We start from the raw sequence: 14997 nt of genomic DNA on the forward strand, positions 1-14997 counted from the left end.
GTACTTAAATTAAGTTAGTTAGTTTAGGCAATATCTTGAACTTGAGAAAGGAAAAAAGGCAGCGGAAAATTTGATCAATGAAAATCTTGAGACTTCCATGAAAAATTCCAAATTTTTTTTTCATTATCATATTTATCGAATTTTGTGCGGAAATGAGCGAGGAATTACAAATTATTACAAATATATTAAATATATAACGAAATTTGAACGGAAGGAAAAAAAGTTTAGTTTTAAAAATGATACAGTTTTTTTTTAATCTATCCATTACGTATACTATATATAAAGATTATGAGAAGCGAATTAATTAATAAATAATACATATGACAAAAATCAACAACAAACTTTGAGTTCAATTATTGAAATGGTAATGGTAAGTATTAAAAAACAAATTATTTAAGTTTTCAGGTTTTCAGGTTCCTCACAGGAAATGGAAAACACTTGATTTTTTTTCAAATATTTTGTATTTTATTTATTTCGCTAGTTTCTTTATGTTTTGTCCTTCATTTTTTATGTTCAGTGTTTTTTTTTCAGAGGTTTGCATTTTGGTTTTTTACAATTTTTTTGCTCGGCTTTTTGTCCATTTTTTCAAGTTGCTCTTGTCGATTTTATTGTTAGATTTTTGTGTTGTTTTTTTGTTTGTTTTAATTTTTATATTTTTTACATTAATTACTGAAATACACACACAGACACGGAATTACAATAAAATCTAGATTGTTTTTGGTTTCTCTTCGGTTTTATGCATTTCTTTTTCGGTTTTTTTTTTTTTAATTATTCTCTGTTATTATCATGAATTTGAATATATGTGTGTTGTTTTTGTTTGTTCTTTATTTAATTTTCTTGGAGTAGTTTTTTAAATGGCTTTGCTTCGGCTACTTCGATTTGGTTTAGTTAAACTAAATTCTTTAAAATTTCCACTATTAATTCAAGAAAACGGAAAACAGGCAAACTAACTGCTTTTAAATTGTGATTTATGTTATGTTCTCGTATAATGTATCGTTTTTTTTAATATGTTGAGCAAATTGCGCCAATTTGTAATTTTGAATTTCCTCCTTTCTGCTCCTGCCACACACACAACTTTCTTCTCACTTTACATTTATATGCGCAGAATAGATATTTATACAAATTGTTGTATATTTTATATCTGATATGAACCACCCCGTCTGGGAATAAAGGTGAAATAAACGATTAAATCAAAACACAAATTGTACTCTGACAAAATATATATATTTTCGTTTTTGTTGGTGTTAAATTATGAAATAAAGATCCATTAAATGTGTACTAAATAAATGAGAAATTATAATGGTTAATTAAATTATGCACTAAGATTAAATCATTTAAGCATACTTGTTGATTCATTTTTCCATTTTTTTTTTGCATTTCATTTGCATTTTGTATACACAAGAACTAAGAGTAATAAAAAAATATATAGATATCTTGAAATACATACAACTCGCGTTTTCCACTAAACGCGACGCAATGCGCTGACTTGAAAACCACAAGCCAACTAACTATTTGTTTTTAATGGTTCTATCCAAACCTATAATTAATTCCAATTGGCCAGGGAATTTTTGTCAGTGCATCGAAAACAGAAAGTGAACATAATGATGAACGAACTTCAAACACACTTTCCCTCTTCAAATCTCTCATCCGTTCGTTTACACACATTGATTTAGTAATTCGTAATGATCTTTATGTACTATATATATATTTATATATATATATATATATATGTGTGTGTGTATATATATATTCTGTTATGTTCTTTTTTATTGTGATTTCGCTTACATCGAGTCTAACACTAAAAACAGACACATTTCGTTTAATTTTGCGCTTGCACTTCATCGTCGTTATGTAAACGTTAAGTTTGGTTTCCCATATGTGTTAAAAATGCTTCTAAAAATTGTTTACCATATTTTGTTAATTCTGTTTTATTGTACACGCTACACACATAATTTCTGATTTATACTTTTATTTTTGCTTTTAGTTTGCATTTCCAAAAATTTGTTTTTTTTCACTTCACATTCATTTAGCTTAGCTTTCTAGTTCTTTTTTTTAAGGTTTTCATATTTTTACGCTGTTTTTTTTTTTCTTTTGTGGGGTGTGGGGGCGGGAGAGGGGGAGGGGCGGTTTACATAATACTGAAAATACGACTAGACATTCATAGTGTATAAATACGATTTGTTTAATTTACTTTACCGTTTCTGTTTATAGATAATTTATTTAAATATATTTATTTACCTTTATTTATATATAATATATATACTTTCGTGGGCTTTATGTTGTTGTTCAGATTGAAATTGTTCGGTTTTCCCTCAATATTTCTCGAAAATGCTTTAAAAAGTCGGTTTTTCTTCTACTCCTTAGATCCTTTAACAAATTCGTAACTTAAAAAGTTGGCTTTTCTGCATATATATATTTTGTGCATAACAAATTGATTTCCATTTAAAAATAATTATAATCTTGCTTAGTTGCGATTTCTTTAAATATAATTTTAATTTGTTTCCTTTTTCTGGTGTTAATATGATTATGTGTTGTTATTTACTTATTTTTTTCTTTCTTTTGCTTTCAAGAATTTAGATTTTGCAAAGTTACACACAAGGGAGACACATAGAAATTAGTTATTGATTTTCTCTTCTCAATTATTTGATTTTTAGGTACTTTTATGTTAAAAAAAAATAGTAAAACGACAACTAAACCACATTTAAATTGTGTGAATGTGTTCTTAATTGGACTTTTCTTGGCTTCACAGTTATACATCCATTTCCATCCTAATTTACGGTGTTTTCGTGTGTGTACACTATAAAGTTTACAATATTATTATATTAAAGATTTTTTATTGCAGAAAATTTGGCGCCCAAGCCTTTGACTGGCCTGGTTTACACTTAAAAAAATATTTCACTTTGCTTTCTATCTTTCGCTTCACCCGTTTCCTCTTCGATCTTATTTAAAGTTACGTTTTTTTTTATCTTTTTCCCTTTTTTTTTAATATAATACAAAAAATTTGTTTGTTGTTGTGTGCGCAGTCGTTGAGATTAAATTTTTAAAAATTTAGTTGGTTGTTGTTGTTGTGGTGCAAAGTTGTTGGGTTTTTGTTAATCATCGTTTTTTTTCATCCATTTGTTGTTTGGTATATAAAATAGTATATTTTGGAGTTTGGTTTTGGATTCATTAAATATTACAATACTTATTTTTTCTCTCTGCAAATGTACAAAAATTCGCATCTATTCTTGATTTTTTTTCGGTTTAAATGAAAATTTGTTGGAATAACGTTTTCTTGATTTCACTTGATTGCTCTCAGTGTATGGAAAAGGGGGCGTGAGAAAAGGCGTGTGGGGCAGTGAACGATGAGTTTTCCGAGAGGCATTCCGCGAGGATTTCCCACCTGTTTGTCTCGTTTTTATTGCTTCCCAAAATTCGGGCTATCCCGAATCAAATGGGAGAAGGGTAGGAGGGTCGTATCGAATTCGGAAACTGGTGATCGATTTTTTCAACTGGAAATCTGAACACCGTTCGAATCGAGATATCAACTTCATTTAATTGCTTGCTAAAATTCAGTGTTTCCGCGAAAAGCGCGTGGAAATGGGGCGGACCAATGGTATCATCAACTGGTTATCGAATTCATCGACTATTTATCGACATCTTCAACTGGCTATCGATTCACTAAACTGGAAATTTGTACATCGTTCAAATCGAACTTCTAACTCGTGCGGAAGACAAATCCGTAATTAACTTCATATTTTGTTTTTTTTTTTGGAAAACAAAAACATTTTTCTTTGCGCGTTTTTCCTTTGAGCTTTACCACGTGCCTATGTGTGAGTGTTTGTGTTTTTTATGATTAACGGCTCTTGCTATATAATTATTATATTTTTAGTAACAAACAAAATTGGCAAGCAACAACAATTATTATTATTAAGCACAAAAAAGCAAAAGAATACTTTCTCAATAAACGAAAAATCGATTAAATATGCATTTCCTTCCATGCTATACACAGAAAAAAAACAGGTGTACTTTTTCAGCTACGTTTTACAATTGTTGGCTAACTTGTTTGTTATACATTTATAATTTAATTAATTAATTTATATAGATTTTATTCTTTATGTTGTTAACATTAAATGCTTTGATAGAAGTTTTTGTTATGTGGATTCTTTTTCTCCTTCTTTATTGTATCCGATTCCCCATCCAGATATATATCTCTATATCTATATATATATATACTTTATGGCTATATATATATATATTTCTTTTAGACCATTTTAAATTTTCGAAAAAAAAACGAACGAAAAGAATACACAAACAATTGTTGATGTAAATGCAAATTAAAAGATTTCAAGTGTTAATGCTAAAGATCAAGTAATTGTACAGCGGCTATATATATATATATTATATATTCGTATGCTTATGCAGTTTCGTATGTTAGGGTAAAGCTAAAGCTAAAGCATGCTCTTTCAGCTTAGAGACTACACTGAAATTAGGCTTACACTTAGCTACAGATTATCTATAGTATATAGTAATGCAAATCATAATCAAGTATCGTGTGGGTGTTTAATGTATTCGTGTGTTCATCGTGGGTACTTAGCAACTAATTAAGGTAACCACAAGGTGTTCGAGCGAAGGTGAGAAAGAGGTCAAAGTTCAGTTTCAGTGATGGGGGGAGATTGCACATAAGAACTTTTTAAAAAATCAAAAAAAAAAAAAAATCAATACCTTAACACTTTACAAACTAACTACGCAAAAAATCGATACGGATTCTCGAATTATATGAAACAAATACTGCGGTTTAGGTAATTAAAAACAAAGTGTTAATCAAAAGTAAAAAAAGAAAAGAACGAAAAGCATAATTAAAGCGGTTTTCACTTATTTGTATCTTCTTTTTTGTTTTGATTAGGTTTTTGGAGCCAATACTGTAGGATCCTCGAGTGACAGAAAGATATGGTTCATACATATGCATTTCTTTCCGCATGACAGCAGCACATCGATTGCCTAGTCCATTAAATTATAATACAATTTCTCAAGTTATCTTTGCCATTACACAGGAACTGAATTTTCTTTCGCTTTGAATGCAAAAACTAAAGCCGAGAGATCAAATGCAAAACTATACAACTAAAATTAGGGTTCGCAATAGAAAATACAATGTGCTGCTGGGCCATGCGGAAATTTAAAACAAGAGATTAGAGTACACAATAAGAATAAATGATATGTAAAAATTAAAACTTATAATAAACAATTCGTGTTTCACATCAAGTTACAAGTTCATTTGAGATTTTCTTCGTTTTTTACACTAAAAGTGGGGGCGAAAATTGTACACACTTCGTATAAACAGATCAGAGTGAGACGGGGCGACAGTGACAGAGAGGGCACGAGAGCAACAGAGACAGAGACACACAGAGTGAGAGAGCGAGAGACAAGATAAACAACTACAACAAACGGAAACGGAGGCAAATTACACACTGGGAGAAAAGGTTTGAACGAAAGCAAGTTAAAAACAAACATTACATTTTACACATTGATTTAGACTTAAGATCACGTTATAAGATCATCACGAGCGCAACAGAGATAGCAAATTGTCTATATGGTGGACATATAGGATAAGTATGTGTTCTGGTATATATTAGCAATATATATGTATAAATATTAGGGCGGCTCGACCTGTTTGCGTTGCAAAATAGTTTAAAAGAACAATCTGGAAGAGTCTTCTATGAATAATTCTAAATAATTTGGCTTTGAAAACTTTAGATACAATTCAAATCAATTTTACATCTTTTTTTATCTTTATAAAAAAAAAAAAACCCCCAAATCTTTCTTTCCTTTGGGAAGGTCCAAAATGTCAGCTTAGAACTCTAATTTGGAGATTTACAAAAAAATGCATAGTTTTCTGTTGAATATAATACCAGATATTTAAAAAACCAGCTGATAAGTCACTCAAAACTAATTTTCCTAAGAATCTATGGTTTTAAAGCCCATTGCAAAAATCTATTACACAATTACCATTTTCTTTCCCCCCATAAAGTTGATAATTTCCTGATGCCTTTTTGATTATACAAGACATATCCCTGTGGCTTTTGAACGAATAAATCCTTTTTCTGTTACGAGCAGCTCTAAAACGTTAAAGTTTTCACAGCGAAATTAGTTAGAATTGTTCATAAATTGATTTTTGCATCCTACGCAAATCGATTCACCCCCTTGGATGTGTTTTGTGGTGTGTGAATTCGGTGATAATGGGATGGGGCGGGGGGCATATGTTATATATATATATATACGTGGTACAGCTATGAATCTGGATTAACCGAATCCTCAGCTCCACATGGCTGCATCGTGGACGCGACGCAGAACATTGCGTTGCTGATCCTGTTCCAGCTCCTCCTGCACATTTCGCTTTTCCTCCTCCTCCTCCTGCTGCTGCTGCTGCTGTTGATGCTCCACTTCCTCCTCCTCCTCATCCTGATGACGCGGATGCCTCATCCGTTTCCAATGACAATGACCATGACGATTATGATCCACCACAACGCCAGCGGCTGCTGCCTGCACTCAATTGTAAATGAAATTGGCCGCATCGCACAGGGCATCGCTGTCGTCATCAAACTTGCCGTTCATGGCATAGGAACTAGCGCCCGTGCCGTATACCCATTCCTTCTTGATGAAGTCCCCATCGGTGGTCGACGACGACGTTGTGTTGTGCAGTCCACCAAGCGAACTATGATCCAGCCGGAAGTCATCGTCATCATCCGGATACAACTGCACCGGTATGCTATCCGGTATGGAATGCGGTTCAAACAAATTACCATACGGCGGCAGCGAGTGATTCAGATCAACGTGATGATCCACTAGATCACTATCAAAGTTGGAGATACGGAATTTCGAGCTTGGCGGCGATTGCGGCGAATGCAGGGCAGCCGAATCCTCAAACATGACCTCCTCCTTGATGAACATATCGTTGGAGTTGTCGCCAGAGCCCGAGGAATACAGATTCGGTTCCACTTTGATAATGGCCGCTGTGGCCAGGGACGGTGACGATTTCTCATCGTCATCATCGTCATCGAAATGATGATTGTGATGGTTGTGAAGATGACTGTGATGATGGTGATGCTGTTGCGTTTGCTGCGTATGCGTCTGCTGCTGCTGCTGTGGCTGATCCTCGTCGTCGTCTTCATCGTCATCCATGTCCGCCAAATGGCGACGTCGGTGGTGATTTCGGTGGTTATTGCGCTGCGTTACCCGCTGCTGCTGTTGTTGTTGGGCTGGTTGCTGCTGCTGCTGTTGTTGGTGATTCCTTGTGCTGCGTATGATAGTGGAGCCTCCGAGTGCAGCCGCCGCCGAGGAAGCTATCGATAGTGGCACACCGGTGGCTTTGGAAACCAGCACCGTGGATGAGGAGCAAGAGGTCGAGGATGATGATGGCGATTGAGCTGGCGAAATAACTGCAAGAAAGACAGGATTTTTAGTTTTATACAATCTGCTAGCTAGATTTCAACATATATATACTTAGGGTTCAAACCCAAAACTACTAACCACCTGTTTGCTGCACCACACTGGTCAGCGCTGAGCCGCCGCTGCCATTGCTGCTCCCGGTCGAATGATGAATGATCGGCGTCTTTCGTATCAACTGCGAGCCATTGCTGAGATTGCCGCCGGCGTTGGTGGTGACAATGTTGGTACTACTGTTGCTGCTGCTATTGGTGGAGGAGGTGTTGCCGCTGCCGTTGCTGGTGCCTGCACCGCTCTGGATGACCTGTGCATGCAGCACGGGCGTTGGATCGGAGGTATGTTGCTGCTGCTGCTGCTGGGATCCCTGCTGCATGTAGTTCTTAATGACGATCGTTCGTGTTGGTGCCGAAACGAGATATTGTTGCTGCGACTGCTGCTGCAGCACATGCTGCTGGTGCGACGACACTTGGTGCTGCGAGGCTGGCGAGGATGAGGTGGAGGAGTGCTGGTTCAGGTGTAGCGAGGCATTCGAGGACTCCGATGAGTCCTCGCCGGTGGTCAAGCGATTGGTGGTTGCGTTCACAATATGCGAGGAGGAGTTCCTACCGCCGCCGCTGCCATCCTCCTCGTCCCCGCTCAGTCCCGACTGATCGTCTAGTTCCATTTGGTGGTGTTGCGACTGCTGCAACTGCTGATTGCTACTGCTGGTGCCTGGCCTCTCCATCTCGTGCGGCGGCTCCAGCTTGACAATTGTTGTAGTCGTTGCGGCTGCCGCCACAGCTGCCGATACGCCGTTGCTGCTGGAATTGCTGCTGCTGGAGTTGCTGCTGTTGCTCGAATTGCTGCTATTGCTGGCCTTCGAGGAGGCTGCTCCGGCAGCAGAGGCGGCGGCAGCAGCTGCTCCCGGCTGATCCCGCAGATGGACCTGCATGTGCGTCTGCAGCGACGACTGTGTGTGCAGCTTCTTCTTGCAGATCTTGCACTCGAAGGGGAAGTCACCCGTGTGCGTTCTGGCGTGAATCTTCAGGTTGTAGCGCTGTCCGAAACCCTTGCCGCACACGTCGCATTTGTGCAGCTTAACCCCCGAATGCAGCTTGGAATGGCCGCGCAGCGATGCCAGGGCACTGAACACCTTGCCGCAGATCTCGCAGGTCAGGTTCACGTTCTCGTTGTGGATCTTCTTGTGCACCTTGAAGTACTCGAAGCTCATGAACTCCTTGTGGCACACCTCGCACTTGTACTTGTGCCGCTCCGACTGCTGGCCCGTATGGACTCGCATATGCTTGATGAAGTTCGGCCGGAAGCGGACGACGCGACCGCATATCTGGCATTCGTACGGCTTGCAGCGCAGGCAGTGCTTCTCGTAGTTCTTCAGGGACTTCAGCACCATGTTGCAGATGGCGCACTTCATGTTATTGGCGTGGCCGCTGCGATGGATGTCGAAGAGCTCCTTGGAATCGAACTTCTCCACACACTCGACGCACTGGTAACTGGTGGTCACAGTCGCCGATGCGGCTGGCGTGTTATTGTTGCTGTTGGTGGAGTTTGTGTTGCTGTTGTTGTTGGTGGAGGAAGAGCCGGATGCTGAATGTTTCACTGGATGGGTTTGCTGCTGCTGCTGCTGTTGTTGTTGCTGCTGCTGCTGCCTCTGCTGTTCTTGTTGCGCCTGCTGCTGCTGTTGTTGCTGCTGCTGCCTTTGCTGTTCTTGCTGCTGCTGCTGCCTTTGTTGCTGCGCCTGCTGTTCCTGCTGCTGCCTTTGCTGCTCCAAGGCCAAGGCCAATTGCTGCTCAGCCGCTGCCGCTGCCGGCGTCTGTTGCTGTTGTGTCTGCAATATCAGCTGAGTGGCCGGCAGCGCCTGTTGCACCACATTCAGCACCGTCATGGGACTGCGGCTGATAACAGCAGCCGCCGGCATTCTCACATAGGTTGTGCCGGCCGTTAGGCCGCCCACAGCATTGCTTATGTAGACCGGTCGCCGTTGCAGCTGCACAAGAGCCGCCTCGGTCACGGGCACCGACAATCGGTGGGTGGTTGTGCTCACAATACTCCCGGCGGGCAGTTGTACCAATTGCTGTGATCCTCCGCCGGCTGTTGCGGCGCCACCAGCGGCACTACTCGTCGCTGCTCCACCTGTTTGCGTGGCCGCACTAATTTGGTACTCCAGCTGGCCGTGCTGCAGCTCCTCGTCATCGTCCTCATCCTCTTCCTCCTCCTCGTCGGGCATTTCCTCATCCTCTTCCAGCTCCAGCTTAACTTGCGTGGACAAATGCGCGGTGGTTTCGGGCTCCTCATCGGCCTCGGCTGCCTGAGCCTCCTCTTCGATATCCTGCAGATTCTCATCGTTCAGCTCGGGATCTTCCTCCTCCTCGTCCTCCTCCTTGATATCGCTGGCGGCCAGAACGGACGAGTTACCCGTGGCCTGGATTATGATGCGGCGTCCGTTTAGCAGATGATGTTGCTGCTGTTGCTGCTGAATGAGCAACTGTTGCTGGTTGTCCAAGTGATTGCTGTTGTTGCTATTGCTACTGCTGCTGTTGCTGCTGAAGGAAGCGCTGTTGTTGGTTGCTGCGGCTGCTGTTGCTGCAGTTGTGGCTGCTACTGCTACGGCAGCTGCGGCTGCTGCTGCGGTCGGTGGGTGGTTGTTGCTGCTGTTGTCCAGCTTCAGATGATGATGCGGATGATGGTGTTGCTGCTGCTGCTGCTGTTGCTGAAGATGCTGCTGCTGTTGCTGCTGATGCGAATGCGAGTGAGGATGATGCTGCGAGTGATGATGGTGATGCACATGCGAATGCTGGTGAGGATCGTCGTCCTGCTCCATGGGAGCATCCTGCAGTATAAATTCGATCTGTTGCGATAGGGCGCTATCGTTAATGGCCATTAATCCGTCCATATCCTTGACACCGGCAGCGGCGCCAACGGCGGGGAAGAGCGATGGCAGCGCCGTCGACGTCCCGCTGCCGCCGTCGACGTTCGTCGCGCTGCTGGCCATGGCAGCGATATACTAATTGGTGTATATTTCCCTCACTTGTATCTGCAAATCGTACAAACATTTGTTGGATTAAACTCACTTTCATGGCTGGTCAATAACTTACGTTCTTCTCTTGAGCTTTTCGGGATGCGACGCCTGCGTTTGGCGTCAACCTCCTCCAGCTATGTTGAATATATTGTTAGCCTGAGAAACAGAACAATATTATGAACTCTGCCACAAAATCTAACTAACATTCTAAGTCCATTCGAGTTTCTGATGATTAAATAAAACTTGATGAAAGCGAAATGCTTTCAATAGTGAGGGTAATAACTATACAAAACTTTGGTGATTAAGTGACAATTTCATGGAAACAAACTAATTTTTGTTTGGAAAGCAGGTCTTGTTGTTACTTACAATTTCTTTTTGTTTTGTTTTTTTGTGGTTTTGGCTGCCAACGTTTTCTTTTGTGTTACTAACTCCTTCTATTTAAAAATCTTGCCTTTGGGCGTCTTTTGTTTCCTCTTCTACAGAATTTTGTTTGTTGAAGCTGCCATAATTAATAATTGTTGTATATTTTTCAAGTTGCCGCTTCCTCTTCGCCTTCTTCTTCTTCTCATAGATTTGCTGATGGGCTTCTTCTTCTGCTTTAGTTATTACATCTGCTTCTTCCTGCGCTTATTCTGTTCTCTTTCGAATGCCGCTTCTTCCTTGACTTGTATTATTATTACTATTATTCTTCGATTATTCGATTGGAAAACACACACGCACACACACACACACGTTCTTGTATTTTTGTTGTATTTTGTTTTGTTTTTCGTTTGCTCAACGCCTCGCTGTCGGCCTTTCCTTTATGTTCACATTTGGTTTTTCGGGCTGCACAAAAATTTTCCATTTCCTTGTCATGCGGTTTTCTGTGCTTTCCATGCGGCGACGCTGGCGTCGACGTCGCTGCTGGCTGCGCTGCTCCTGGCTGTCGTTGTTTTAGCTTTTGTTGTTTCCTTGCTTGGTCTCCACATTTTAGTTAAAAATGTTTCTGCGCTGTTTTTTGTTATTTGCCTCACGCACGCACACACACACAGAAGTTACATTTGCTCCTTTCCTTTTGTTATTATTATTATTATTGATCTGCTCTCCTCTCTCGCATTTTGTGCAATTTGATTACTAACTGTAAGTGAGATGTAGAAAAGTCAGGTAAATTATACACGTTTTTGCTGCTGTTAACAATTAAATGCGTTTTACGAAATCCGATTTTCCACCCACACTCACACACACACACACCAGTGCGCGCCTTGGAAATAAAAACAAAAAATTAATTTTAGCTTTTCCCCCCACTCTCTCTCTCCCGCTCACACACACACACTCACAGGTTTTTCACTTTTGCTCCATTTTTCTTTCGGTTTTTTTTTTTGGGGAAGTCTCTCCTCTCCCTTGCTCACATTTTTTGACCTTTTCGATTGTTCTTCTTTTGCCTTTTTCCTTTGCCACTGCTGTTCGTTCCTTTGGTTTTATGTTGCGTTTATTAACTTGCTAATCGTTCAGTTCGTTTGATTGAATTTGTTTGCTTTATTTTTTTTGCAATTTCTTTTTCGGTTTCGTTTTTTTTTTTTGCAAGGCAGCAACAACAACGAACGACGAGACAATTAGCGGCTGCGCTGCTTCTTCTTCTGCTGCTGCTTGCTCTCCTACTCTGATTCCTTTTCTTCCTCTTCTTCGTCCGTCCGTGCTTCCCAGCCGATTTTTGCTCCCCCGCGAGTAGTTTTCCTTTGGCTTTCCCCCGTTCGCCTTTTGTTGTTGCCGTTTTCCACACACCCGCTTTACTTTTCACATCCGCAAGCTCGTTTTTCCCTTTCGCGCTGTTCTTCCTCACTGTTCAATAATAACAAAAAAATATTTGCTTGTGTGTGAATTTTTGCCTCCCTGGGTCTTACTACGTTCGTGTGTGTGTGTGTGAGTTAGTGTTGCGCAGGGTTGCATTCGGCGGTCAGTGTTGGTAAACGAACGGGCGATGGCGCGCAATTTAGCGCAATATTCAAAAAGTTAATTGGTTTTCGGTTGGGCCGCACACAAACGTTACTTTTATTTCGTTTTCCTTTTTGGTTCTTGTCCTACTCCGTTTCGCCTTTTTTTTTTATTTTGCCTTTCTTACCCTTTTTAAACACCCACACAACTTCGTTGTCGCTCACAACACAAAACCAAAATATACAGCAGTGGTCAATAAAATAGTATTATTAGTTACAAATTACTCAACAACTATTGATTTGTTTTCAAACAGATTTTTTTCAAATAAAAAATGCACAACAACATTTAAATATTATTATTAATTTACTAGGGGCTTAGTACAGGAATTTTAAGATCATAATACAAGCGAGCATCTACTTTCAAAAGGATGCCGTTTTAACGAATTTCCTATTCTCTCGGCCACAACTGTTCCCAAAAGGACTGCCAGAACTTGGAGTCCAAAAAGGGAGCACAAAAAGAGGACGTTGTTGGGCGGGGGAGCAGGGGGAGAGCTGACCTAACAAGCGGAAATACATAGGCACAAAAGAAACACGCCAAAAGGCAGGCGGCGTGAGCGAGAAGGATGGAAAATGGTCGAAATGCGCGAGAGCGAAAGAGGGGACAATAGCGCGTCATACCTTGCACAGTGGAGCAAAATGACAGATAATAAAGGAACAAACTCATTAAAAATATTACATTTAAAACTTAAATGTGGTGCCTGAGTTTACTGAAACGTGGAAATTCGAAACACGAAATTTGTTAGAACACCTAGTCTGCGCGTCCCACTGTGCGGTGGGGCCCGCAGCGGGGGGCGACGAAAGGCGTGAGAGGTGGAGAAGCCGTTTTATTTCGACAGTTTCTGAATTGCGCTCTCGCTCTCTCTCTCACTCACTCTCCTTCACAATCTTGCGTCTCCCTTTTTTCGAGCGCTGCTCCTGGAAAGATGTGGAGCAATATGGGGAGGAAGAAAACATCATCACCTTGGAAGAAGAAAATTTTCAGTGAGAAATAATTCGCTTCGTTTTTTTTTTTGTTCTTTTCTTTTGGGGGGTAGTGGGTGGTTTTATTGCTCAGTGATTTTTCGCCGGGCGGCGACGGGTGGTGAAGTTTTTGGGGGTTGAAAGCACACACTAACGCAAACATCAGCAAAATAAAGGGCTAACAAGGGTTAAAAAATATCCGCACAACAAAATAATAGCAGATAAAAAAAAACTAAATGAAATTCACACACAAAGGCAGCTGGAATCCTCTCCCCCACACAACCACACACGCACACTCGAAGAAAAGAGAACTAGTTCTTTTGTTTTTCCTTTTCCCTTTTCGCAACTACTGGATAACTACTCCCATGCATAGATCCATATATATAAATTTACATATTTATTTAATTGTTTATATTTTTTAGCTGGCGCCGCTCTCTTGCCCTCTCTCCTTCACACATTATTCGCACTTCACGCGCACGCACACACACACACACGCAACATGCTCGACACGCACACTCCTTTCGCTTTTCCATCGGTTTTTACTCACACTTAACATCACATTTTCGTTTGTTTGCGGGGTGTGTGCAATGCAGTTGGTTTAGTTTATCAGTGGTTTTATTTTGTTAAATTTTTTACAGTTGCTTTAATTGCGTTCTATCGCCTTTTTGTTTTGTTTTTTATTTTTTATGAAAGGTTGGTAATGTGACCAAAGCCTGATGCTTAGAGATGGAATAACCAAAACGATACTGGCAACAGTCACTATCGATAATTTGTGTGCACGCCGATATATCGAAAGGTGGTGGCAATCGCCAAATACTGAAAATACCTAAGCAATAAATAAATACTTACTTGATGACTGGGCACACTGCAACTGGCTTTTCAAATTTTTACCGGTTATTTATACACAATTACACGAAATGCTGCCGTTTTATAGCCGTTTTTGCAATAAACTGAATCAGTCGAATTGAATAATTAAATAAATAAAAGTTAGTAAAAAAGTATAAACAAACCGCATGTATCTGATGTTATATGAATTTTACAATAATTGGTTTTGTCAAGCGATGGAATTATATCATTTTATATTCATCTAGAATCGACAAAGAACCATTCAAACCCGAATTCTCTTGTTCACTTGTTTAATTTTTCATATTCACATCACTTTTCGAACAGTTGTAAATCTTTGAAAAACTGTAATACACGCGCCCAGCGATAAAAACCCAAAATTTCCCTTCTATCAGCTGTTCTTCACTGAGAGAGCAAATTTGTCGCTCCGAAATCGAAATCGTTATCGGTGTAGGTTATTCTGGATTTTAAAAAAATTCCAGTTTCTCTTGTAACTTTCACATTTCAGACGTGCCAAGACAAACAAATTGGTAACACATTTATCAATAAACTCTAATTTATAAGTACATTTTCTTACATGTGAATTGTAGTTTAAATTTTAACCGTTTGCGACCGATTGGCATTTAAAGTTATCGTATGTGGACATGCTTCATAGAAAGTATTAGCTCTATCCCATCAACATATATGTTTCCAGCGAAGAAGTTGAACAGTAGGAAATAGATAATTTAATACTTTTAGTTGCACGTGAATACTTTTTTTGTAAATGGCGGCATATCGATTAATCCA

General features: G+C 40.0%; 2 protein-coding genes across 5 annotated transcripts; both read right to left on the reverse strand.

Annotated features, from left to right (window-relative positions):
• Positions 1-5198: 5198 nt before the first annotated feature.
• Positions 5199-6478, reverse strand: LOC117146683 (microtubule-associated protein RP/EB family member 1-like). The gene has a single exon (XM_033313051.1). It carries the CDS (start codon positions 6457-6459, stop codon positions 6292-6294), a length of 168 nt encoding a protein of 55 aa, XP_033168942.1. The 5' UTR covers positions 6460-6478; the 3' UTR covers positions 5199-6291.
• Positions 5199-14091, reverse strand: LOC117146682. 4 transcript variants are annotated; one of them, XM_033313048.1, is made up of 5 exons: positions 13916-14091; positions 10805-11555; positions 10515-10594; positions 7507-10453; positions 5199-7415 (listed from the first exon to the last, which is right to left on the reverse strand). In XM_033313048.1, exons 4-5 carry the CDS (start codon positions 10409-10411, stop codon positions 6526-6528), a joined length of 3795 nt encoding a protein of 1264 aa, XP_033168939.1. In that variant the 5' UTR covers positions 10412-10453; positions 10515-10594; positions 10805-11555; positions 13916-14091; the 3' UTR covers positions 5199-6525. The 4 variants fall into 4 exon arrangements, with proteins under 4 accessions (XP_033168939.1, XP_033168941.1, XP_033168940.1 ...); XM_033313050.1 differs by lacking the exon at positions 13916-14091 and adding an exon at positions 12209-12629; XM_033313049.1 differs by lacking the exon at positions 13916-14091 and adding an exon at positions 12200-12629.
• Between the last annotated feature and the right edge of the window lie 906 nt (positions 14092-14997).

Source organism: Drosophila mauritiana, chromosome X (genome assembly GCF_004382145.1).
Source record: "Drosophila mauritiana strain mau12 chromosome X, ASM438214v1, whole genome shotgun sequence".
NCBI lineage: Eukaryota > Metazoa > Arthropoda > Insecta > Diptera > Drosophilidae > Drosophila > Drosophila mauritiana.